This window comes from Oncorhynchus nerka, linkage group LG28, assembly GCF_034236695.1.
Source record: "Oncorhynchus nerka isolate Pitt River linkage group LG28, Oner_Uvic_2.0, whole genome shotgun sequence".
NCBI classification, from domain to species: domain Eukaryota; kingdom Metazoa; phylum Chordata; class Actinopteri; order Salmoniformes; family Salmonidae; genus Oncorhynchus; species Oncorhynchus nerka.
The window spans coordinates 22,066,568-22,092,997 of NC_088423.1; the positions used below are offsets into that span (position 1 = coordinate 22,066,568).

The following is a 26,430-nucleotide window of genomic DNA, read 5'->3' on the forward strand; positions in this document are numbered from 1 at the left end:
TTGTCACATGTGCCGAATACAACAGGTGTAGTAGACCTTACAGTGAAATGCTTACTTATAAGCCATTAACCAACAATGCAGTTTTAAGAAAATACCTTTAAAAACGTATGAGATAAGAATAACAAATAATTAAAGTGCAGCAGTAAATAACGATAGCGGGGATATATACCTGTACAGGGTCAATGTGCGGGGGGCACCGGTGTCTAGGTAATTATGTACACGTAGTTAGAGTTATTAAAGTGGCTATACATAGATATTAACAGAGAGTAGCAGCAGCGTGAGGGGGGCAATGCAAATAGTATGGGTAGCCATTTGATGAGCTGTTCAGGATAGAGGTCGACCGATTATGATTTTTCAACTCCGATATCAATTATTGGAGATCCAAAAAAAGCTGATGCTAATTAATTGGCCAATTTTTATATATACATTTGTAATAATGACAATTACAACAATACTGAATGAACACTTATTTGAACTTAATACATAAATAAAAATACATTTAGTCTCAAATAAATAATGACATGTTCTATTTGGTTTAAAGTAAAAGTGCAATATGTGCCATGTAAAAAAGCTCACGTTTAAGTTCCTTGCTCAGAGCATAAGAACATATGAGAGCTGGTGGTTTTAACATGAGTCTTCAATATTCCCAGTTAAGAAGTTTTAGGTTGTAGTTATTATAGGAACTATAGGACTATTTCTCTCTATACCATTTGTATTTCATATACCTTTGACTATTGGATGTTCTTATAGGCACTATAGTATTGCCAGCCTAATCTCGGGAGTTGATAGGCTTAAAGTCATAAACAGCGCTGTGCTTCAATCATTGCGAAGAGCTGCTGGCAAACGCAGTAAAGTGCTGTTTGAATGAATATTTACAAGCCTGCTGCTGCCTACCACCGCTCAGTCAGACTGCTATATCAAATCATTGACTTAATTGTAATATAATAGACACAGAAATAACAAGCCTTAGGTCATTAATATGGTCGAATCCGGAAACTATCATTTCGAAAACAAAACGTTTATTCTTTCTGTGAAATACGGAACCGTTACGTATTTTACAGAATGGGTGGCATCCAGGAATCAGGAGGATTTGCCAAATGGAGGGCGAGGGAGAGCTTTGTACGTGTCTGTGTGTGGAGTAAAGGTGGTCTAGAATTTTTTCTCCCTCTGGTTGTACATTTAACATGCTTATAGAAATTAGGTAAAACTGATTGAAGGTTTCTTGCATTAATTAATGAGCGCCACCTCCTGGATTAGCGTTTTCCTGTTTGCTTATGGAGGAATACAGCTCATTGAGTGAGGTTTTTGTGCCAGTCTCGGTCTGTGGTGGTATGTAGACAGCTACGAATAATACAGATAAACTCTCTAGGTAGATAGTGTGGTCTACAGCTTACCATGAGATACTCTACCTCAGGCGAGCAAAACCTTGAGACTTCCTGAGATATCGAGCACCAGCTATTGTTTAGAAATATGCATTGGCCCTCGCCCTGTTTCTTACCAGAGGCTGCTCTTCTGTCCTGCCGATGGAGTGTATAACCCGCCAGCTGTTTGTTCTTAATGTCGTCGTTCAGCCACGGTTCTGTGAAACATAAGATATTACAGTTTTTAATGACCCGTTGGTAGGATATACAAAAAAATATTTAGTCAGCCACCAATTGTGCAAGTTCTCCTACTTAAAAAGATGAGAGACCTGTAATTTTCATCATAGGTACACTTCAACTATGACAGACAAAATGAGACAAAAAATTCCAGAAAATCACATTGTAGGATTTTTTATGAATTTATTTGCAAATTGTGACCTGTAACTTCTTCTTTATGAGGCTCCTCTGTCCTCCACTCGTTACCTGTACTAATGGCACCTGTTTGAAATTGTTATCAGTATAAAAGACACCTGTCCACAACCTCAAACAGTCACACTCCAAACTCCACTATGGCCAAGACCAAAGAGCTGTCAAAGGACACCAGAAACAAAATTGTAGACCTGCACCAGGCTGGGAAGACTGAATCTGCAATAGGTAAGCAGCTTGGTTTGAGGAAATCAACTGTGGGAGCAATTATTAGGAAATGGAAGACATACAAGATCACTGATAATCTCCCTCGATCTGGGGCTCCACGCAAGATCTCACCCCCGTGGGGTCAAAATGATCACAAGAACGGTGAGCGAAAATCCCAGAACCACACGGGGGGACCTAGTGAATGACCTGCAGAGAGCTGGGACCAAAGTAACAAAGCCTACCATCAGTAACACACTACGCTGCCAGGGACTCAAATCCTGCAGTGCCAGGTGTGTCCCCCTGCTTAAGCCAGTACATGTCCAGGCCCGTCTGAAGTTTGCTAGAGAGCATTTGGATGATCCAGAAGAAGATTGGGAGAATGTCATATGGTCAGATGAAACCAAAATATAACTTTTTGGTAAAACCTCAACTCGTCGTGTTTGGAGGACAAAGAATGCTGAGTTGCATCCAAAGGACACCATACCTACTGTGAAGCATGGGGGTGGAAACATCATGCTTTGGGGCTGTTTTTCTGCAAAGGGACCAGGACAACTGATCCGTGTAAAGGAATAATGAATGGGGCCATGTATCGTGAGATTTTGAGTGAAACCCTCCTTCCATCAGCAAGGGCATTGAAGATGAAAGGTGGCTGGGTCTTTCAGCATGACAATGATCCCAAACACACCGCCCGGGCAACGAAGGAGTGGCTTCGTAAGAAGCAAATACTTATTTTCCACCATAATTTGCAAATAAATTCATAAAAAAATCCTACAATGTGATTTTCTGGATTTTTTTTTCTCATTTTGTCTGTCATAGTTGAAGTGTACCTATGATGAAAATTACAGGCCTCATCTTTTTAAGTGGGAGAACTTGCACAATTGGTGGCTGACTAAATACTTTTTTGCCCCACTGTAGGTGAATATACTGCCAAATTCTCTAAAATGACGTTGGAGGCGGTTTATGGTAGAGAAATTAACATTCAACTCTCTGGCAACAGCTCTGGTGGACATTCCTGCAGTCAGCATGCCAATTGCATGCTCCCTCGACTTGAGACATCTGTGGAATTGCGTTGTGTGACAAAACTGCAAATGTTAGTGGCCTTTTATTGTGTGTATGGAATTTTTGGGATATCTTATTTCAGCTCATGAAACATGGGACCAACACTTTACATGTTGCGTTAATATTTTTGTTCAGTGTATATTAATGCTTGATCCCTGCCTATGTCCTGTGTTCAGATGCAGACCAAGCGGTCAGTATGGAGTGAGATGGACCACCTGCGTGTGGTGATGATGGGCCAGCCAGGGTCAGTGGAGGTCCAAAAGTTTCCCCACGCTCTCATCTCCATCTACCTGGTACTGGCTTTCACACCCTTCATCACCTTCCTCATCGTCAACGTGGCAGCAGAGAAGGAACACAGGCTCAAAGACACCATGACCATGATGGGCCTCTACGACTCTGCCTTCTGGTCAGTAGGATGATTTGTGTTTGTTAAAGTAACTGCTGTATACATTTATACTATATTGCCATAAAGAACCTCCAACAGTTAACTGACTCAATGATGGAGGCTGGCGTACCATGTGCAAAGCTAGGTTGTTAAAGAAGGGCGGCAGGTAGCCTAGTAAGGGCGGCAGGTAGCCTAGTGGTTAGAGCGTAACCGAAAGGTTGCAAGATCGAATCCCAGAGCTGACAAGGTAAAAATCTGTCGTTCTGCCCCTGAACAAGGCAGTTAACCCACTGTTCCTAGGCCGTCATTGAAAATAAGAATTTGTTCTTAACTGACTTGCCTAGTTAAATAAAGGTAAAATAAAATAAAAAAATAAGAGTCTGAGGGGAGGATTTTTACATACCGTAATTGCTGGACTATTAAGCGCACCTGAATATAAACCGCACCTACTGAATTATTAAAAAATATGTATTTTGTACATAAATAAGCTGCACATGTTTATAAGCAGCAGGTGCCTACCGGTACATTGAAACAAATTAACTTGGTCACTATCTTCCTCCTCCTGTGCACTGAAACCACTGAAGTCATGCTGCCCCTTCAACACGCAGCAGTCCAGCCTTTCGAAACCCGTTGATGATAGTGGATTTTTTGACAATGCTCCACGCTGTCAGGACCCACTGGCAGACTTGACCATAAGTTGCTCTTCGCATGCAGCCCGTTTTAGTGAAGGATTTCTCCCCACTTGTCATCCAAGCCTCCCACTGAACAAGGAGCGCCACCTTAAATGCACGATTTACACTGATGTCGAGTGGCTGCAAATACTTTGGGCCATCTGCTTTTCTTCCCTCTGAAAGCTTTTCTTGTCTTTTTGCACTGAGTCAGTTCCTCACGCTGCTGTTTCCAACGTCTTATCATCGACTCATTAAGGCCAAGCTCCCGTGCAGCAGCTCTATTTCCTTTTCCAACAGCCAGATCGATCGCCTTCAACTTGAAAGCTGCATCATATGCATTTCTCCGTGTCTTTGCCATGATGAGGGTGACAAAATTACTACCGTAATCAGAATGATGGGAAGTTTGAGCGCGCTCGATTTACGTCACATTATGTGACGGTGCTCAGTTTTTTGGCGGCATGAATCTTGTGAAAGCGGGAAAAATCCATAAATTAGCCGCGTCATTGTATAAACCGCGAGGTTCAAAGCGTGGGAATAAAGTAGCGGCTTATAGTCCGGAAATTACGGTAATTTATGTTATGATATCTGCTTTTTTTTTCTCTACAAAGGTGTGTGTGTGTGTGTGTGTTGATGTTTCAACAGGCTATCGTGGGGCCTGCTGTATGCAGCTCTGGTCACCACCATGTCCATCCTCATGTCCATCATCGCTACCTATACAGCTCTCTTCCCCAACAGTGACTTCATCGTCATCTTCCTCCTCATCTTCCTCTACGGCATCTCCTCTGTGAGTACCTCTAATGAGCCCTGGTTCGTTCATGACATGCCATTTACTGTGTGTTCAATTAAATCCCTGAAACAGAAGAACAGAGTTGAAGTTCAGACTGTTCTAAAAGATAACATACAGTACCAGTCAAAAGTTTGGACACCTACTCATTTCAGGGTTTTCTTTATTTTTACTATTTTCTACATTGTAGAATTATAGTAAAGACATCAAATAACACACATGTAATCATGTAGTAACCAAAAAAGTGTTAAACAAATCCAAATATATTTATTGCATCACTGCCTGGTATGGGAACTGCTCGTCCTCCGACCGCAAGGCACGACAGAGGGTAGTGCATACGGCCCAGTACATCACTGGGGCCAAGCTTCCTGCCTTCCAGGACCTCTATACACGAGCAATGGACAGTAGACCAGTGGAAATGTTTTCCTTGCGTGCGCTGCAGTCTCAAAGAAAACCATTAGTAACACACTATGCCGTCATGGATTAAAATCCTGCAGCGCACCCAAGGTCCCCCTGCTCAAGCCAGCGTATGTCCAGGCCCGTCTGAAGTTTGCCAATGACCATCTGGATGATCCAGAGGAGGAATGGGCGAAGGTCGTGGTCTCATGAGACAAAAATAGAGCTTTTTGGTCTAAACTCAACTCGCCGTGTTTGGAGGAAGAAGAAGGATGAGTGCAACCCCAAGAACACCATCCCAACCGTGAAGCATGGAGGTAGAAACCTCATTCTTTGGGGATGCTTTTCTGCCAAGGGGACAGGACAACTGCACCGTATTGAGGGGAGGATGGATGGGGCCATGTATCACGAGATCTTGGCCAACAACCTCCTTCTCTCAGTAAGAGCATTGAAGATGGGTCGTGGCTGGGTCTTCCAGCATGACAACGACCCGAAACACACAGCCAGGGCAACTAAGGAGTGGCTCCGTAAGAAGCATCTCAAGGCCCTGGAGTGGCCTAGCCAGTCTCCAGACTGAACCCAATATACAATCTTTGGAGGGAGCTGAAAGTCCGTATTGCCCAGCAACAGCCCCGAAACCTGAAGGATCTGGAGAAGGTCTGTATGGAGGAGTGGGCCAAAATCCCTGCTGCAGTGTGTGCAAACCTGGTCAAGAACTACAGGAAACATATGATCTCTGTAATTGCAAACAAAGGTTTTTGTACCAAATATTAAGTTCTGCTTTTCTGATGTATCAAATACTTATGTCATGCAATAAAATGCAAATTAATTACTTTAAAATCATACAATGTGATTTTCTGGATTTTTGTTTTAGATTCTGTCTCTCACAGTTGAAGTGTACCAATGATAAAAAATTATAGACCTCTACATGCTTTGTAAGTAGGAAAACCTGCAAAATCGGCAGTGTATCAAATACTTGTTCTCCCCACTTTGTATATACTGTATTTTTGTCAATTCCACTACAGCATTGCTCATCCTAATATTTATATTTCTTCATTCCATTATTTTACTTTGAGATTTGTGTGTATTGTTGTGAATTGTTATATATTACTGCACTGTTGGAGCAATGAACAAACATTTCTCTACACTCGCAATAACATCTGCTAAATATATGTATGTAACCAATACAATTTGATTTGATTTACATTTAACTTAGTGAATGGAATATGAATGACAGTCATCCAATATGCTGTAATAGATATAAGGCCATGTTCATGAGAAAATATATATAGTTGAAGTCAAAAGTTTACGTACACTTAGGTTGGAGTCATTAAATTCGTATTTCAACCACTCCACACATTTCTTGTTAACCAACTATAGTTTTGGCAAGTCGGTTAGGACATCTACTTTGTGCATGACACAAGTCATTTTTCCAACAATTGTTTACAGACTAATTGTTTCACTTATAATTCACTGCATCACAATTCCATTGGGTCAGAAGTTTACATACACTAAGTTGACTGCCTTTAAACGGCTTGGAAAATTCCAGAAAATGATGTCATGTCTTTAGAAGCTTCTGATGGGCTAATTTACATAATTTTAGTCAATTGGAGGTGTACCTGTGGATGTATTTCAAGGCCTACCTTCAAACTCAGTGCCTCTTTGCTTGACATCATGGGAAAATCTAAAGAAATCAGCCAAGACCTCACGGGGAAAAAATGTAGTCTGGTTCATCCTTGGGAGCAATGTCCAAACGCCTGAAGGTACCATGTTCATCTACACAAACAATAGTACGCAAGTATAAACACTATGGGACCATGCAGCCGTCATACCGCTCAGGAAGGAGACACGTTCTGTCTCCTAGAGGTAAACGTACTTTGGTGCGAAAAGTGCAAATCAATCCCAGAACAACAGCACATGACCTTGTGAAGATGCTAGAAGAAACGGGTAAAAAAGTATCTATATCCACAGTAAAACGAGTCCTATATCGACATAACCTGAAAGGCTGCTCAGCCAGGAAGAAGCCGCTGCTCCAAAACCCGCCATAAAAAAGCCAGACTACGGTTTGCAATTGCACATGGGGACAAAGATGGTACTTTTTGGAGAAATGTCCTCTGATCTGATGAAACAAAAATAGAACTGTTTGGCCATAATGACCATCGTTATGTTTGGAGGAAAAAATAGGGAGGCTTGCAACCGTGAAGCAAGGGGTGGCAGCATCATGCTGTGGGGGTGCTTTGCTGCAGGAGGGACTGGTGCACTTCACAAAATAGATGGCATCGTGAGGAAGGAAAATTATGGGGATATATTGAAGCAAAATCTCAAGACATCAGTCAGGAAGTTAAAGCTTGGGCGCAAATGGGTCTTCCAAATGGACAATGACCCCAAGCATACTTCCAAAGTTGTGGCAAAATGGCTTAAGGACAACAAAGTCAAGGTATTGGAGTGGCCATCACAAAGCCCTGACCTCAATCCCATAGAACATTTGTGGGCAGAACTGAAATAGTGTGTGTGATGAGCAAGGAGGCCTACAAACCTGACTCAGTTATACCAGCTCTGGAATGGCCAAAATTCACCCAACTTATTGTGGGAAGCTTGTGGAAGGCTACAAGAAGCGTTTGACCCAAGTTAAACAATTTCAAGGCAATGCTACCAAATACTAATTGAGTGTATGTAAACTTCTGACCCACTGGTAATGTGATGCAAGAAATAAAAGCTGAAATAAATCATTCTCTCTACTATTATTCTGACATTTCACATTCTTAAAATAAAGTGTTGATCCTAACTGACCTAAGACAGGGATTTTTTACTAGGATTAAATCTCAGGAATTGTGAAAACTGAGTTTAAATGTATTTGGCTAAGGTGTATGTGAACTTCTGACTTCAACTGTATAATCTTTCCTCATCTTATACGGCACCGACCGCCACTGGTGTGGGTGGGTGTGTGTATGTGTGACATCGACTGGCTCGATTCGGTGCTTTGTAGCAAGATTTGAAATGGTGTTTTTTGCGTTGGATAAAAGTAGAGACTCAGAGCTGGACAATGGTATATCATACACTGCAGTTATGCTTTGAAAGTTTATTAACTTGTAACTCCACTTATGAGAAATTTGTAAACAACCAAAGATTTAAATACTAAAAGTAGTAGCAAAAATACACTTTATTTAGTCCTTGGCCTATACCCTATTCTGCATTTGGGCAGGTCATGTTCTTCACCTTACCATCTCTGGTAAACACAACATATCAACCAAAATCAAAATTTATTTTTCACATGCAAAAGGTGTAAATGATACAGTGAAATCCGAGTTGGATGACCGCAAAAAAAACTTTTTCCCAGTCGGAGCTCGTTTTTATTCGTGAGTTCCCAGTTGTTTTGAATGTGGCAATAATCCCAACCATAACTACTGGCAATACAAACTGATTGTCATAGCTAGCTACTATGCAATCTGCAGGTAGCTAAAGCTAACTAGGTTCAGTGTTAGCTAGCTAGCTAACATTAGGCTATGACTAGCAATGCAAATGGCGTTGTGAGATAATAATAAATATTAATAATCTTAATCTTACTACACAGATCATACATGTAATGTTAGCTAGCGAGCCAACTAACTTTAGCTAGCAAATGTTATCTAACAGTACTCTTTAACTTGCAATGAAAATGACTTTCTGACTAAATTTGAAATGTATAGTATTTGAAAATGTAGCTAGCTAGACTATATTCCCCGTATACATGGATGAACGCTTCTCCCTCTGTCATGGATGCCATGGTTGCCATTAAATTGAAGCTGTAATCCAGAGACAGTTGTTTTATACAACAGCCTTCTGTGTGTTCTCTTTTCGACTCACTCTGCATATTTGCTATCAAAAGCCAGAATTTTCTCCATCTCCTTAGCTAGCATACTCTGCTTTCACTGGGCATTCCACTGATTTCAAAACTCTGTCAACTTCTTCTGTGACAACAACCATGTTGATTACCATTTGAGAAGACTCCAATGTCTGGTTCAATGAAAATGTTTGAACTTAAATCAGGGATTTCCCCATAGTCTGATTCATTTTCAGAGTCCGAGAAGAGTCCGCATGGCACAATCGTACTCCAGAAAGTGAGAGCAGTACAGTAGCAACACTTTTGCAGTTAGAATGTTCCATCCGATTTTCAAACCTCAGTGAACTACCTCTTTAAACTCTTGTATTTTATCCTTCCCCAGATCTTCTTCTCCTTCATGCTGACCCCTCTGTTTAAGAAGCCTAAGTTTGCCAGTACGGTGGGCTCAATGCTGACTGTGGTGTTCGGCTGCCTGTCCCTGTTCACTGTCCTGATGAAGGACTTCCCCCAGCCGCTGGTCTGGGTTCTTTGTCTGCTGTCCCCCAGCGCATTCTCCATCGGCATTGCCCAGGTAACCAACACAGTCAACGCCCGTGTCGTGTTCATTAAGCACCAAATGGGATTAAACAGACCGAAACAGGGAGCGACTACCTGGACTTGGACAATAGAAGCGCACATTTTCTGTGGTGATATGGTGCAAAGTTTAGTAACAGAATCACAGAACAAACAACACAAACCATCATTCTGTTACCAAACTTTGCATCTGCAAATCTGTTCAAGTAAATGTTTTTTTGTCAAATGTTCTGTGGAAATTAAGTTATTCTTGTGCATAAAGCTGTATTGTTTGTTTAACTTTGCAATCATTGTTTTTTGTTTGACATACATTTTAAAATGTATAAAGCTATTCTGTTCTATTCTCTGTGAGTCTAGGTGGTGTACCTGGAGGCGCAGGGGGACGGAGCTGTGTTCGCTACCCTGGCCAACGGCCCCCATCCCCTCTACGCCCCCCTTCTCATGCTCGTCCTGGACTGTATACTCTACCTGCTGCTGGCTGTCTACCTGGACCAGGTCCTACCAGGTACTGTTTTGACTCTTCTTCCTCTCTTCTCAACACATCAAGGAAGTATTGATTTTATTCAACCTTTACTCATACAGTTTGTTCTTAATTTACATTTTTTAAATTTATCTCAAATGGCCTTCCGTATTCCTGTGTCCTTTGTGCAGGTGAGTTTGGCATGCGGCGCTCCCTGGTATACTTCATGAAGCCATCCTATTGGTCCAAGCGCAGTAAGCGCTACGTCGAGGTGAGCTCTGTGTACGAGACGGAGGTGAACGGGGCCACAGGAGTGAATGAGTCTGTGGAGCCTGTCTCTCCGGAATTCAGGGGGAAAGAGGCCATCCGGTAAGAGCCTCCCCTTTATACCCTTTCCACACTACTGATCTAAGCCAAGCTGCACTGGGCTGGCCTGGTTATGCATCCACCATAGTTACTTGATGCGTCCTGTCCAATGGGTGTAGTTCAGTGGACGCGCCTCAGAGGAGGAAGGGGTTGACCATCCTCAGTGAATTTCATAAGAACAAAAATGGTCAAACATTAAAGTTATGTTTTTTAGATAAAACTATACTAAATATTATCAAATCAAATGTTATTTGTTATATTTGCCAACACAACAGGTGTAAAGTGAAATGCTTACTTACAAGCCCTTGACCCTGGGACTAAACACCTCCGTCTGCAACTGGATCCTGGACTTCCTGACGGGCCGACCCCAGGTGGTAAGGGTAGATAACAACACATCCGCCACGCTGATCCTCAACACAGGGGCCCCTCGGGTGTGTGCTCAGTCCCCTCCTGTACTCCCTGTTCACTCATGACTGCATGGCCAGGCACAACTCCAATACCGTCATCAAGTTTGCCGATAGCACAACTGTGGTAGGCCTGATCACCGACAACGATGGTGCCAGGACAACAACCTCCTCCTCAATGTGAGCAAGACAAAGGAGCTGATTTCTGGACTACAGGAAAACGAGGACCGACCACGCCCCCATTCTCATTGACGGGGCTGTAGTGGAGCAGGTTGAGAGCTTCAAGTTTCTTGGTGTCAACATCATCAAAAAACGATCCTGGTCCAAACACACTAAGACAGTTGTGAAGAGGGGATGACAAAGCCTATTCCCCCTCAGGACACTGAAAGATTTGACGTGGGTCCACAGATCCTCAAAAGGTTCTACAGCTGCACCATTGAGAGCATCCTGACTGGTTGCATCACTGCCTGGTATGGCAACTGCTCGGCCTCCGACCGCAAGGCACTACTTAGGGTAGTGCGTACGGCTCAGGACACATCACCAGGCAGTGTCAGAGGAAGGCCCTAAAAATTGTCAAAGACTCCAGCCACCCTAGTCATAGACTGTTCTCTCTGCTATCGCACGGCAAGCGGTACCAGAGTGCCAAGTCTAGGTCCAAAAGGCTTCTTAACAGCTTCTAACCCCAAGCCATAAGACTACTGAACTGCTAATCAAATGGCTACCCAGACCTCTCTTTTACGCTGCTGCTACTCTGTTTATAATCTATGCATAGTCACTTTAACTCTACCTACATGTACATATTACCTCCACTAACCGGTACCCCCGCACATTGACTCTTTTACCGGTATCATTTACATTTAAGTCATTTAGCAGACGCTCTTATCCAGAGCGACTTACAAATTGGTGCATTCACCTTATGACATCCAGTGGAGCAGCCACTTTACAATAGTGCATCTAAATCTTTTAAGGGGGGGTGAGAAGGATTACTTTATCCTATCCTAGTTATTCCTTAAAGAGGTGGGGTTTCAGGTGTCTCCGGAAGGTGGTGATTGACTCCGCTGTCCTGGCGTCGTGAGGGAGTTTGTTCCACCATTGGGGGGCCAGAGCAGCGAACAGTTTTGACTGGGCTGAGCGGGAACTGTACTTCCTCAGTGGTAGGGAGGCAAGCAGGCCAGAGGTGGATGAACGCAGTGCCCTTGTTTGGGTGTAGGGCCTGATCAGAGCCTGGAGGTACTGAGGTGCCGTTCCCCTCACAGCTCCGTAGGCAAGCACCATGGTCTTGTAGCGGATGCGAGCTTCAACTGGAAGCCAGTGGAGAGAGCGGAGGAGCGGGGTGACGTGAGAGAACTTGGGAAGGTTGAACACCAGACGGGCTGCGGCGTTCTGGATGAGTTGTAGGGGTTTAATGGCACAGGCAGGGAGCCCAGCCAACAGCGAGTTGCAGTAATCCAGACGGGAGATGACAAGTGCCTGGATTAGGACCTGCGCCGCTTCCTGTGTGAGGCAGGGTCGTACTCTGCGGATGTTGTAGAGCATGAACCTACAGGAACGGGCCACCGCCTTGATGTTAGTTGAGAACGACAGGGTGTTGTCCAGGATCACGCCAAGGTTCTTAGCGCTCTGGGAGGAGGACACAGTGGAGTTGTCAACCGTGATGGCGAGATCATGGAACGGGCAGTCCTTCCCGGGAGGAAGAGCAGCTCCGTCTTGCCGAGGTTCAGCTTGAGGTGGTGATCCGTCATCCACACTGATATGTCTGCCAGACATGCAGAGATGCGATTTGCCACCTGGTCATCAGAGGGGGAAAGGAGAAGATTAATTGTGTGTCGTCTGCATAGCAATGATAGGAGAGACCATGTGAGGTTATGACAGAGCCAAGTGACTTGGTGTATAGCGAGAATAGGAGAGGGCCTAGAACAGAGCCCTGGGGGACACCAGTGGTGAGAGCACGTGGTGAGGAGACGGATTCTCGCCACGCCACCTGGTAGGAGCGACCTGTCAGGTAGGACGCAATCCAAGCGTGGGCCGCGCCGGAGATGCCCAACTCGGAGAGGGTGGAGAGGAGGATCTGATGGTTCACAGTATCGAAGGCAGCCGATAGGTCTAGAAGGATGAGAGCAGAGGGAGAGAGTTAGCTTTAGCAGTGCGGAGCGCATCCGTGATACAGAGAAGAGCAGTCTCAGTTGAATGACTAGTCTTGAAACCTGACTGATTTGGATCAAGAAGGTCATTCTGAGAGAGATAGCGGGAGAGCTGGCCAAGGACGGCACGTTCAAGGGTTTTGGAGAGAAAAGAAAGAAGGGATACTGGTCTGTAGTTGTTGACATCGGAGGGATCGAGTGTAGGTTTTTTCAGAAGGGGTGCAACTCTCGCTCTCTTGAAGACGGAAGGGACGTAGCCAGCGGTCAGGGATGAGTTGATGAGCGAGGTGAGGTAAGGGAGAAGGTCTCCGGAAATGGTCTGGAGAAGAGAGAAGGGGATAGGGTCAAGCGGGCAGGTTGTTGGGCGGCCGGCCGTCACAAGACGCGAGATTTCATCTGGAGAGAGAGGGGAGAAAGAGGTCAGAGCACAGGGTAGGGCAGTGTGAGCAGAACCAGCGGTGTCGTTTGACTTAGCAAACGAGGATCGGATGTCGTCGACCTTCTTTTCAAAATGTACCCCTGTATATAGCCTCACTATTGTTATTTTACTGCTGCTCTTTAATTATTTGTTACTTTTTTCTACTTTTATTTTACAGAAAATGCAGTTTTAAGAACAATAAGTGTTAAGGGCTTGTAAGTACACTTAAGTACTTAATACACCTGTTGTATTCGGCGCATGTGACAAACAAAATATGATTTGATTTGATGAGAAACTTTAAGGGTTTTAATGAGCAGGCTTTCTTTCATAATTTGTTTTATTTTGACTGGAGCAAGATTGAGCTTTTTCCTAATGTGGAAACTGCCTGGAAATTCTTTCATGATTTGTTTTTTCCAAATAGTAAAAAACATGCCCCATTCCACAGGTTCAGAGGTAAAGGGAGGGATAATCCATGGTTTTCTTCTGAGCTGTCTTGTATTATTCACTAACGTAATCTAGCCTGGGCTAAGGCAAAGAAATCATGTTCTTATGCTGATTGGCTTCTTTTTTCACAGCTATGAAGCAAGTGTTCTTCTCTTTTCAGGAAGGCCAAGTCCGAATATTTTATGTCTGTTACTACTAATAACCTGAATGACCCTAGGAAGTTTTGGAGGGCTATTAAGTCTGTCTGGTAACAGTACTGTTAATGAATTACCTTCATGTTTTTTGAAGGACTCTGTTGTTCTTCATGACGAAACTGAAATGCTAAATTGTTTCAATGAACACCTTGTGTCATCTGATAGGCTGTTTGATTTAGTATCTTCTGTCTCTATACAGCCCTGTGTGGATGAACCGGTGAGAGCTGGTCAAACATTTAGCTTTTTGCCATTCTCAGTGCAGGAGGTACATAAAGCCCTGACATCCTTAGATCAGAGAAATCCTGCAGGTCCTGATCATCTTAATCCCTGCTTTTTAAAACTGGCAGTTGATTTCATAGCTGAACCACTATATCTGTTCAGTTTAACCCTTGCATGTAATGAAATTCCAAGGATCTGGAAATCAACATTTGTCCTACAACTTTTAAAACTGGGAGATCCAACTCTATTCTAGGCCAATCTCAAAGCTGTCACCCCTAGCAAAAATACTTGAAACCCTTGTTACTGAACAGCTAAAATAGTATATAAAAATGAACTCTATTTTATCAATGTACCAATCAGGCTTCAAGTAGAAGCATATCACAATTATAGCAGCCATGAAGGTTTTAAATGATATCACTGAAGCCCTTGACAAAAAAAAACAGCACTATCTCACTTTTTATTGATCTCTCTAAGGCTTTTGATACAATTGATCATGCTGTACTGAGGCAGAGACTATCGAGCATAGGTCTTTCCGAGCATGTAGTTGCATGGTTTGCTAACTATCTGTCTGATAGAACTCGGTGCACTCAATTTGATGTGCTCATGTCTGCTAAATTGTCTGTCTGTAATGGTGTGCCCCAGGGCTCGGGACTTGGTCCACTCTTATTCACTATTTATATAAATAATTAACGTGAAAAATGCACAACTTCACTTTTATATTGATTATACTTTTATTTTTTGTTTATTGTTGTCTGCTCAATGCTGACTAAACTAATTGTGTTTTCTTAAGCAAAAAATAGACCTCTGAACCGTTCACCTACTACTACCTGTCAGTGAAATGAGATTGAGGCTGTAACCTCGTAAATATCTTAGTTATCTTATTAGTAGCCTAACCATATTGCTGTTACATTGAACTGGGTGAATGGAATATGAATGACAATCATCCAATATGCTGCAATAGAAATAAGGCCATGCTCATGAAAAAAAGAATTGTCCTCCCTCATCTTAAACGACACTGGCCGCCACTGGTGTGGTTGTACATGAAGCTGCCTCACACAAGGCTACTGACTTTACCTTCATAGTTGCTTGAACCATGCTGTAAAGGACAATGTGAAGGGAACACTGTAAGGTTTCGGCCGGCCCTATAGTGTGAATCAGCAACTTTCCATTGACGTCAGTTCCGATGGTGCATCATATGAAATATTTTGGTGCAGCTCTTCTTATCATAATGCTCATGTCCCTGGCTGGGAGAGGACACTTGTGTCTCTCTGTAACAAGTGGCTTTGAAAATAGACTCTGTGGCTGCCTCAGCTCGACAGCTCCGGATCAGGCGGATATCCTCTTACATTATAGAGAAACCTGGTCCCATTATTGACTTTCCAGGACAGAAATACAGGCTTTTAGAGTTACCAGTTGAAACGATAACCTCAGCCGAGCTGTATCGATATAGATGACCACCTGATAGGAACCCACTGGCTTGGTCTGCTTCCAGCCTGCAAACTTCCATTAGCTTTGATCCAGAAAGAATGAGTGCCAGATTGAAACCTTTTGTTTACCCTCTTCTCTGTCTCCCCACCCTGGCAGCATTAACAACATCCGCAAGGTGTACAAAGAGAAGGACAGCATCGTGGAAGCTCTGAGGGGTGAGGCTCATTCCTCTTAAGTATTTCTCTTGTCACTCTTGTGTCTGTGTCTGTGTGGAGCCTCTTTTCTAGTTGCCGTATCTAACAGACAAATTGGAAATCGGCAGAGTTCCGAACAGGGCGCCAAATTCAAACTACAGAATTTTAAATATTTAACATTCTTGAAAATACACATGTAATATGTCAAAATAAAGCTTAACTTCTTGTTAATCCAGCCAGGTTGTCAGATTTTAAAAAGGCTTTACGGCGAAAGCAAACCATGCTATTATCTGAGGACAGCACACCATCAAACAAACACAGACAATCATATTTCATCCCGCCAGGCGCGACACAAAACTCAGAAATAACGATAGTGCTTCTTCTGTTGGCACTCCAATATGTCCCATAAACATCACAAATGGTCCTTTTGTTCGATTAATTCCGTCGTTATATCTCCAAAATGTCCATTTATTTGGCACGTTTGATCCAGAAAAACACCGGTTCCAACTCGCGCAACATGACTACAAAATAAGTTACCTGTAATCTTTGTCCAAACATTTCAAGCAACTTTCCTTATAAAACTTTAGGTATTTTTTTACGGAAATAATCGATAAAATTGAAGACGGGATAAACTGCGTTCAATAGCGGATAAAAACCAAGTGGAGCGAGCTTTCAGGCCGCGGCCCCAACCACAACACTACACTAGACTCGACCCTCATTCTGAACAGCCCTACTTCTTCATTACACAAAAAAAAAACAGCAACCAATTTCTAAAGACTGTTGACATCCAGTGGAAGCGATAGGAACTGCAAGCAAGTGCCTTAGACATCTAGATCCACATAGAAAACTCATTGAAAACCTCAACAACAAAAAAGAATCCTGGATGGTTTGTCCTCGGGGTTTCACCTACCAAATAAGTTCTATTATACTCAGACATCATTCAAACAGTTTTAGAAACTTCAGAGTATTTTCTATCCAAATCTACTAATAATATCCATATCCTAGCTTCTGGGCCTGAGTAGCAGGCAGTTTACTTTGGGCACGCTTTTCATCCGGACATGAAAATATCGCCCCCTAGCCTAGAGAGGTTAACAGATCCTGACGTTGTCTTACCTTTCTCTGTTTATCCTCGTCCATGATTAGGCTTAATCTGTGTCCACGAAACCGCCCCATATGAGGCTCTTCGTAGACCCTAATGTCTTCATGTCCCGCCCACTTCTCTTCTATCCAGGCTTGTCCTTTGACATCTATGAAGGTCAGATCACAGCCCTCCTGGGCCACAGCGGAGCAGGGAAGTCCACTCTGATGAACATCCTGTGTGGGATCTGTCCCCCGACTGACGGCCACGCCTCCATCTATGGCTCCCCTGTGGCAGAGATCGCTGAGGGGGCAGAGATGAGGCAGCTGGTGGGCATCTGCCCTCAGTTCAACATCATCTTTGACGTGCTCACTGTAGAAGAGCACCTGAGGATATTTGCTGCCATTAAAGGGATTCTGCCCTCTGACATTGACAATGAGGTGAGGGAATTTTTATTACCAGTACAGATAATGATAGCGGTTATTTTCGAGAAGGATTTACTTGTGATGTTGTGATACTGAATGCTGTTTCAAATCGCTCTCGATAAGATTGTCTGCTAAAATAGTAAAATGTAAATGTAAAATGCATCATATATGATCACTCGGTCACTCTAGCATGGCTGGTTGGTAACTGGCAGGCCTCTATGTTGCTTCCGTATTTCTGAATTCAGCTTCAACTCACAAGATGGATAATATTGAGTCATGTTTGGGATCACATCCTTTTCTCTCCCTCCCTCCTGTGTGTTGGATCTGTCTGTTAGGTGTCCAAGGTGCTGAAGGATCTAGACCTGGAGAAAATCATGGACGCCCAGGCTAAGAACCTGAGTGGAGGCCAGAAGAGGAAATTGTCTGTGGGCATAGCCATCCTGGGAGACCCCAAGGTAGCTGGATCCTTGATCATCCACCCTCACAACACAACAGAAATGGCCTGTCTGTCTGTCTCTCGCTCTCTGTCTGTCTGTCTCTCGCTCTCTGTCTGTCTGTCTCTGTCTGTCTGTCTGTCTCTCGCTCTCTGTCTGTCTGTCACTCGCTCTCTGTCTGTCTGTCTCTCGCTCTCTGTCTTTCTGTCTGTCTCTCGCTCTCTGTCTTTCTGTCTGTCTGTCTCTCGCTCTCTGTCTGTCTGTCTCTCGCTCTCTGTCTGTCTGTCTGTCTCTCGCTCTCTGTCTGTCTGTCTGTCTCTCGCTCTCTGTCTGTCTGTCTGTCTCTCGCTGTCTGTCTGTCTCTCGCTCTCTGTCTGTCTGTCTCTCGCTCTCTGTCTGTCTGTCTTTCGCTCTCTGTCTGTCTGTCTCTCGCTCTCTGTCTGTCTCTAGCTGTCTGTCTGTCTGTATGTCTCTCGCTCTCTCTCTAGCTCTGTCTGTCTCTCGCTCTCTGTCTGTCTGTCTCTCGCTCTCTGTCTGTCTGTCTCTCGCGCACTCTGTCTGTCTGTCTCTCGCGCTCTCTGTCTGTCTGTTTCTCGCTCTCTGTCTGTCTCTGCTCTCTGTCTGTCTCTGTCTCGCTCTCTGTCTGTCTCTGTCTCGCTTTCTCTCTGTCTCTCGCTTTCTCTCTGTCTCTCGCTCTCTGTCTGTCTGTCTGTCTGTCAATCTCTCTCTGTCTGTCTCGCTCTCTGTCTGTCTCTGTTCCTCGCTCTCTGTCTCGGTCTCTCGCTCTCTGTCTGTCTCTGTCTCTCGTTCTCTGTCTGTCTCTCTCGCTCTCTCTGTCTGTCTCTCTGCTACCGCACTGCAAGCGGTACCGATGCGCCAATTCTGGAACAGGACCCTGAACAGCTTTTACCACCGAGCCATAAGACTGATAAATAGTTCATTAAAAAAATAAAACATAGATCATAAAAGTTTGGTGTCACTTAGAAATGCCCTTGTTTTTAAAAGAAAAGCCAGTTAAAGTAACATCAAATTGATCAGAAACACGGTGTAGACATTGTTAATATTGTAAATGGCTATGGTAGCTGGAAACAGCTGATTATTTTAATGGAATATCTACATAGGTGTACAGAAGCCCATTATCAGCAACCATCACCCTGTGTTCCAAAGGCACGTTGTGTTAGCTAATCCAAGTTTCTCATTTTAAAAGGCTAGTTGATCATTAGAAAACCCTTTTGCAATTTCAGCCATTTCCAACTACAATAGTCATTTACAACATTAATGTCTACACTGTATTTCTGATCAATTTTATGTTATTTTAATGGACAAGATGTGTGCTTTTCTTTCAAAAACAAGGACACAACCTTTGAACATGCGTGCGTGTGTGTGTGTCATGGCTTTAGAAGCTTCTGATAGACTAATTGGCATCATTTGAGTCAATTGGAGGTGTACCTGTGGATGTATTTCAATGCCTACCTTCAAACTTAGTGCCTCTGCTTGACATAATGGGGAAATCAAAAGAAATCAGCCAAGACTTCAGAAGGAAATTGTAGACCTCCACAAGTCTGGTTCATCCTTGGGAGCAATTTCCAAACACCTGAAGTTAGCAAGTTCATCTGTACAAACAATAGTACACAAGTATAAACACCATGGGACCATGCAGCCGTCATACCGCTCAGGAAGGAGACTCGTTCTGTCTCCTAGAGATGAATGTACTTTGGTGCGAAAAGTGCAAATCAATCCCATAACAACAGCACAGGAACTTGTGAAGATGCTGGAGGAAACAGGTACTAAAGTATCTATATCCAGAGTACAACAAGTCCTATATCAATATAACCTGAAAGGCCGCTCAGCCAGGAAGAAGCCACTGCTCCAAAGCCATAAAAAAGCCAGACTACGGTTGGCAACTGCACATGGGGGCAAAGATCGTACTTTTTAGAGAAATATCCTCTGGTCTGACAAAACAAAAATAGAACTGTTTGGCCATAATGACCATTGTTATGTTTGGAGGGAAAAGGGGGAGGCTTGCAAGCCGAAGAACACCATCCCAACCATGAAGCACGGGAGTGGCAGCATCATGTTGTGGGGGTGCTTTGCTGCAGGAGGGACTGGTGCAATTCACAAATATATGGCATCATGAGGGAGGAAAATTATGTGGATATATTGAAGCAACATCTCAAGACATCAGTCAGGAAGTTAAAGCTTGGTTGCAAATGGGTCTTCCAAATGGACAATGACCCCAAGCATACTTCCAAAGTTGTGGCAAAATTGATTAATGAAAACAAAGTAAAGGTATTGGAGTGGCCATCACAAAGCCCTGACCTCAATCCTGTAGAAAATCTGTGGGCAGAACTGAAAAGCGTGTGCAAGCAAGGTGGCCTACAAACCTGACTCAGTTACACCAGCTCTGTCAGGAGGAATGTGCCAACATTCACCCAACTTATTGTGGGAAGCTTGTGGAAGGCTACCCGAAACGTTTGACCCAAGTTAAACAATTTAAAGGCAATGCTACCAAATACTAATTGAGTGTATGTAAACTTCTGACCCACTGGTAATGTGATACAAGAAATAAAAGCTGAAATAAATCGTTCTCTCTACTGTTATTGTGACATTTCACGTTCTTAAAATAAAGTGGTGATCCTAACTGACCTAAGACAGGGGAATTTTAATAAGATTAAATGTCAAGAATTGTGAAAAACTGAGTATAAATATATTTGGCTAAGGTATATATAAACTTCCGACTTCAACTGTATGTATACACACATACAAACACAAACTACCGTTCAAACGTTTGGGGTCACTTAGAAATGTCCTTGTTTTTGAAAGAAAAGCACATTTTTGGACAGTTTGGACACACCTACTCATTGCAGGGTTTTTCTTTATTTTTACTATTTTCTACATTGTAGAATAAAAGTGAAAACATATACTATGAAATAACACATATGGAATCATGTATTAAGCAAAAAATAGTTAAACAAATCAAAGTAGCCACCCCAGCTCTGCACACTTGGTATTCTCTCAACCAGCTTCATGAGGTAGTCACCTGGGATGCATTTCAATTAACTGGTGTGCCTTGTTAAACGTTAATTTGTGGAATTCCTTTCCTTAATGTGTTTGAGCCAATCAGTTGTGTTGTTTCAAGGTAAGTGGGTATACAGAAGATATCCCTATTTGGTAAAATATCAAGTCCATATTATGACAAAAACAGCTCAAATAAGCAAAGAGAAAGGACAGTCCATCAGTAATTCAAGGTCAGTCATTCTGGAACATTTCAAGAACTTTTAAAGTTTCTTCAAGTACAGTCGCAAAAACCATCAAGCGCTATGATTAAACTGGCTCATGAGGACCGCCACAGGAAAGGAAGACCCAGAGTTACCTCTGCTGCAGAGGATAAGTTACTTCGAGTTACTAGCCTCAGAAATTGCAGTCCAAATAAATACTTCAGAGTTCAAGTTACAGACACATCTCAACATCAACTGTTCAAAGGAGAATGCATAAATCAGGCTTTCATGGTCAAATTCCTGTGAAGAAACCACTACTAAAGGACACCAATAATAGGAGACTTGCTTGGGCTAAGAAACATGAGCAATGGACGTTAGACCGGTGGAAACCTGTCCTTTTGGTGTGATGAATCCATTTGAGATTTTTGGTTCCAACCGCCGTGTCTTTGTGAGACGCAGAGTAGGTGAACGGATGATCTCCGCATGTGTGGTTCCCACCGTGACGCATGGAGGAGGTGTTGTGATGGTGTGGGGGTGCTTTGCTTGTGACACTGTTGGTGATTTATTTAGAATTCAAGGCACACTTAACCAGCATGGCTACCACAGCATGCTGCAGCAATACACCATCCCATGTGGTTTGCGCTTAGTAGGACTGTCATTTGTTTTTCAACAGGACAATGACCCAACACACCTCCAGGCTATGTAAGGGCTATTTGACGAAGGAGAGTGAGATAGAGTGCTGTATCAGATGACCTGGCTTCCACTATCCCCTGACTTCAACCCAACTGAGATGGTATGGGATGAGTCAGACTGCAGTGTGAAGGAAAAGCAGCCAACAAGTGCTCAGCATATGTGGGAACTTTCAAGACAGTTGGAAAAGCATTCCAGGTGAAGCTGGTTGAAAGAATGACAAGAGTGTGCAAAGCTGTGATCAAGGCAAATGATGGCTACTTTGAAGAATCTAAAATCTAAAATACATTTTTCTAGTTACTGCATTATTCCATGTGTGTTATTTCATAGTTTTGATGTCTTCAATATTATTCTACAATGTAGAAAATAGTAAAAATAAAGAAAAACCCTTGAATGAGTAGGTGTGTCCAAATTTTTTACTGACTGGTACTGTACATATTTACCCCAATTACCTCGTGCACATCGACTCGGTACTTGTAACCCTTGTACAGTGTATATATCCAAGTTATTGCTACTCATTGTGTATCTATTGTTACTTTTATTATTACATGTTTTACTTTTCTATTATTTCTCTGTTTTCTTTCTCTCTGCATTTTTGGGAAGTTCCTATGAGTAAGTATTTCACTGTTAGTCCACATCTGTTGTTTACGAAGCAGGTGACAAATAAAATTTGATTAGATTTTGCGTGTGTGTATATGTTTAGATCCTGCTCCTGGATGAGCCTACTGCTGGTATGGACCCCTGTTCCAGACACCAGGTGTGGTCTCTGCTGAAGAGTCGCAGAGCAGGCAGAGTCACGGTGCTCAGCACACATTACATGGACGAGGCAGACATACTCGCTGGTACACCCATCTCTTCCCTATCTATCTCTAACAATGTGTTCATCTGTAGCAGGGTTCTCTATATCCCTCAATACACTTACGTCTTTCACTCGCCATCTCAATTTCTCTTATCTCTTTCTCTCTCTCTCTTTCATTTTCCCGTTCCCTTCTAGACCGCAAAGCTGTGATCTCTCAGGGCCAACTTAAGTGTGTTGGTTCTTCCCTATATCTCAAGACCAAGTGTGGAGTAGGATACCACCTCAGGTAATTTCGGCAGACAGCTCTCTAAATGTCACAAAAAAATACACTATAAAACATATCTCGACCTAATGCGTTTTGACCTATTTAAGCCATCCAGCAGATTGTTTCTTCAAAAATTGTTTCTTCAAAAATCATGTTGTTTGATGACAGCAAGACTGATGCATACATACCACAGCTAAATCATGTTGTTTGATGACAGTAAGACTGATGCATACATACCACAGCTAAATCATGTTGTTTGATGACAGTAAGACTGATGCATACATACCACAGCTAAATCATGTTGTTTGATGACAGTAAGACTGATGCATACATACCACAGCTAAATCATGTTGTTTGATGACAGTAAGACTGATGCATACATACCACAGCTAAATCATGTTGTTTGATGACAGTAAGACTGATGCATACATACCACAGCTAAATCATGTTGTTTGATGACAGTAAGACTGATGCATACATACCACAGCTAAATCATGTTGTTTGATGACAGTAAGACTGATGCATACATACCACAGCTAAATCATGTTGTTTGATGACAGTAAGACTGATGCATGCATACCACAGCTAAATCATGTTGTTTGATGACAGTAAGACTGATGCATACATACCACAGCTAAATCATGTTGTTTGATGACAGTAAGACTGATGCATACATACCACAGCTAAATCATGTTGTTTGATGACAGTAAGACTGATGCATACATACCACAGCTAAATCATGTTTTTTTCCCCCTTCCTATAGAATGTCTATTGGTGGACGGTGTGAGGTGGATGGTGTCACATCATTGGTCAAGCACCACGTCCCCAAGGCGCAGTTGTCACGGCAACAAGAGGCTGAGCTGACATTCACCCTCCCTTTCGAAAGCATGGACACCTTTTCAGGTCAGAAACTAATCTCTGTGCTACGGCTCAGTTGATCGCGCCTATCATAGAAATATAATTCCTATTGAGTGTACCCATGACGGGGAAGTCAAATTGCTATAGTCCGAGGGGCTATTCACTTTCGAGGAATTCTATTTCTATTCATATATAGCAGGTAGAGTTTTAGATCTGTGGTTCTGTACTTACTGTACCTTGACTTCACTCTCTCAGGATTGTTCTCAGAACTAGACTGCAGGCCAGACCTGGGCATCATCAACTACGGGGTGTCCATGACAACGCTGGAGGATGTGTTTCTTCGTCTGGAGGCTGAGGCTGAGGTGGACCAGGCTGGTGAGCCTTCTTTTCTCTCCTTCTGTACTAAGCAGGGCTCTACATTCACATGCACTGGTGCTCCCAACTTTAAAAAGTTAGGAGCACCAGAAAACATTCTACATTTTATTTATTGAGATACGGCCTACATGAATTCTAGCTACTTTTGCAGCACATGTTGTGACCTAGAAACGAATATGTAACACTGTAAAGACATGAGTTTATTATAAAAGCTAAAATGTTGATCCAAATACTTGTCATTTAAATTACAAAGTCTTTTGTGCAATATTAAGTTTCTACATTGTGTAAAAACACTATTTTCCTATTGAAAGTTGTACCATGTACCAGATCTTTCATTCATTGCTATGATCATTGAGCTCCTGAAGAAGAAATCCCTTTTGCTTTCTTTCTGTGCCTGCAAATGTTTGGATATACTGGTAAAGTTACCAGGTTGTTAGCTAGCTAGCCAATGAGGTAACATGATTGAACAAATTATTTAACAATGCTCAAGTAGTTTTAGAACAACCAACGACATGGTTTATGAATGTAAAATGGGGTCCTAGCAATCCACTATAGCAAGATAAACATGTTGCGGTAATATGGGTCAGATCTTTTGGTACTGGTTGGGCTAGAATCAAGACGTTTTCACTTTTTTCTCTAGGGTGTTCGGAAACATTATCACTACAACAATTATTATCTGGGAGATTTCTTTCATAATCGCACAGTGTTCCCATAATAAAACTCCTTGGTCGCACTTTAAAGCCCTGCTCTTATGGAAAAACCACATGATTCCACATGTGATATTTCCACATTTTCACATGTGAAACCATGTGTTTTTGGAACACGTCACATGTGGTGATCTGGATTTTCACATGTGAAACCATGTGTTCTTAGAACACTTCACCTATGATACTTCACGTGGATTTTCACGTGATCGCATATGCTCAAGAAAAAGTATTATATTTATTATAGTGATTCAGGAGTACCATTAAAACAGAATTATATGCCACACCAAACCCTGAAATTGCTGAAATAAGTACATTTAAATAAATAATGAGAATAGTCAGAATAACTGACAACTAAAATAGCAGTGCAGCTGGCAGTCTTTTGCTAAGTGCAGAGATGTATTATAGGTAATGAATGTGTAGGGGAATGCTACAGACTTTGTGGTGGAGTAGAAAGTTCAGTGTACCTCAAATCCAGAGGTTGTGCAATCAAATCCCAGGTTGGGTTACACTTTTGCTGAAGGAGCAATAACACATGCAATTCCACATGTGAAGTTTTGGAAAAACATGTTTTCATATAATTTCACGTGTTCCAAAAACACATTTTGACATGTCATGTGATTTAACACATTTGAAATCATGTGTTTCAATATGTGATAACTTGAAATTACACTGTTGGCCATTGCTGTTAATTTTGAGGTAGATTTTTGTAATTTTACTGTACATTTCTACAGTAATAGTGTTTTGCTATATTTACTGTGAATAACAATGTACTTTTTGATCTGTACTGCAAATTAACTTGGCACGCTTCACTTGTAATTGCATTTGAACTTATAGGATACTTGTTTTATGACAAACTGTTGTTTTTTTTATTCTGTAAGTTATCAGCTACTGAGTTATGGTGAAAATAGTGCAAACAAGTTTTAAAGTATTTCTACGCCTGAACTGTATTTCTACAGTAAATCTACTGTGAAACAACTAACTGTATTCAGAAGGTACACATACATTCTAATTAGTTATTTTCAATACTGAAAAATGTGGAATTGGTATTTGGTTTACTTTCTGAATATACTGGAACTTGAATGGAATTGACCTCAACATTGGTTAGCGCACTTGGGATGCAACCACACCTAGGATTTGAACTCACAACCACTTGGATGCCAGCAACCTGAATTTCCTTATTTCCTGATCTGATAGAATCTAGCCCTAAGTCTGCATAAATGCTCTCTGGATTTAAACTGTAGTGCCACAAGATTCGACATAAAAAACATCCAGTCAGCAGCAGTCCTGTGGGGGAAAACGGCTTGTTACCAAGAACATACACTCACCGGACAGTTTGAGGTACACCATACCTTTCACAACAATGTATCACTCCTACAGACAGTCACGTGACCCTGGCTTGTTATATGAAGCAGACATGGAGGCATTCAGTTTCTGTTCGATTGAACGTTAGAATGGGCAAAAGTAGTGACCTAAGCGACTGAGCTTGGTATGATCGTCAGTGCCAGGTGTGCCGGATCCATTATCTCAGAAACAGCCACACTCCTGGGCTTTTGACAACAGTTTCTAGGGTTCAGGGCATAGCATTGTTATTTTTGGTCCACCAGCCTCTGTGGCAGGTAGATTTAAAAATC

At 42.5% G+C, this 26,430-nt stretch overlaps 1 protein-coding gene across 1 annotated transcript in view; it reads left to right on the top strand.

The window, feature by feature from the left end:
• abca5 (ATP-binding cassette, sub-family A (ABC1), member 5) overlaps window positions 1-26,430 on the top strand; it is an 88,701-nt gene that overhangs the window by 30,431 nt on the left and 31,840 nt on the right. The window contains exons 6-17 of the mRNA XM_029640128.2: window positions 3,230-3,459; window positions 4,752-4,893; window positions 9,492-9,680; window positions 10,040-10,187; window positions 10,334-10,511; window positions 15,913-15,971; window positions 17,182-17,468; window positions 17,789-17,908; window positions 22,499-22,637; window positions 22,790-22,880; window positions 23,623-23,762; window positions 23,973-24,092. Of these exons, the coding sequence (XP_029495988.1) occupies window positions 3,230-3,459; window positions 4,752-4,893; window positions 9,492-9,680; window positions 10,040-10,187; window positions 10,334-10,511; window positions 15,913-15,971; window positions 17,182-17,468; window positions 17,789-17,908; window positions 22,499-22,637; window positions 22,790-22,880; window positions 23,623-23,762; window positions 23,973-24,092 (1,843 nt within the window). The remainder of the gene's footprint in view (window positions 1-3,229; window positions 3,460-4,751; window positions 4,894-9,491; window positions 9,681-10,039; window positions 10,188-10,333; window positions 10,512-15,912; window positions 15,972-17,181; window positions 17,469-17,788; window positions 17,909-22,498; window positions 22,638-22,789; window positions 22,881-23,622; window positions 23,763-23,972; window positions 24,093-26,430) is intronic.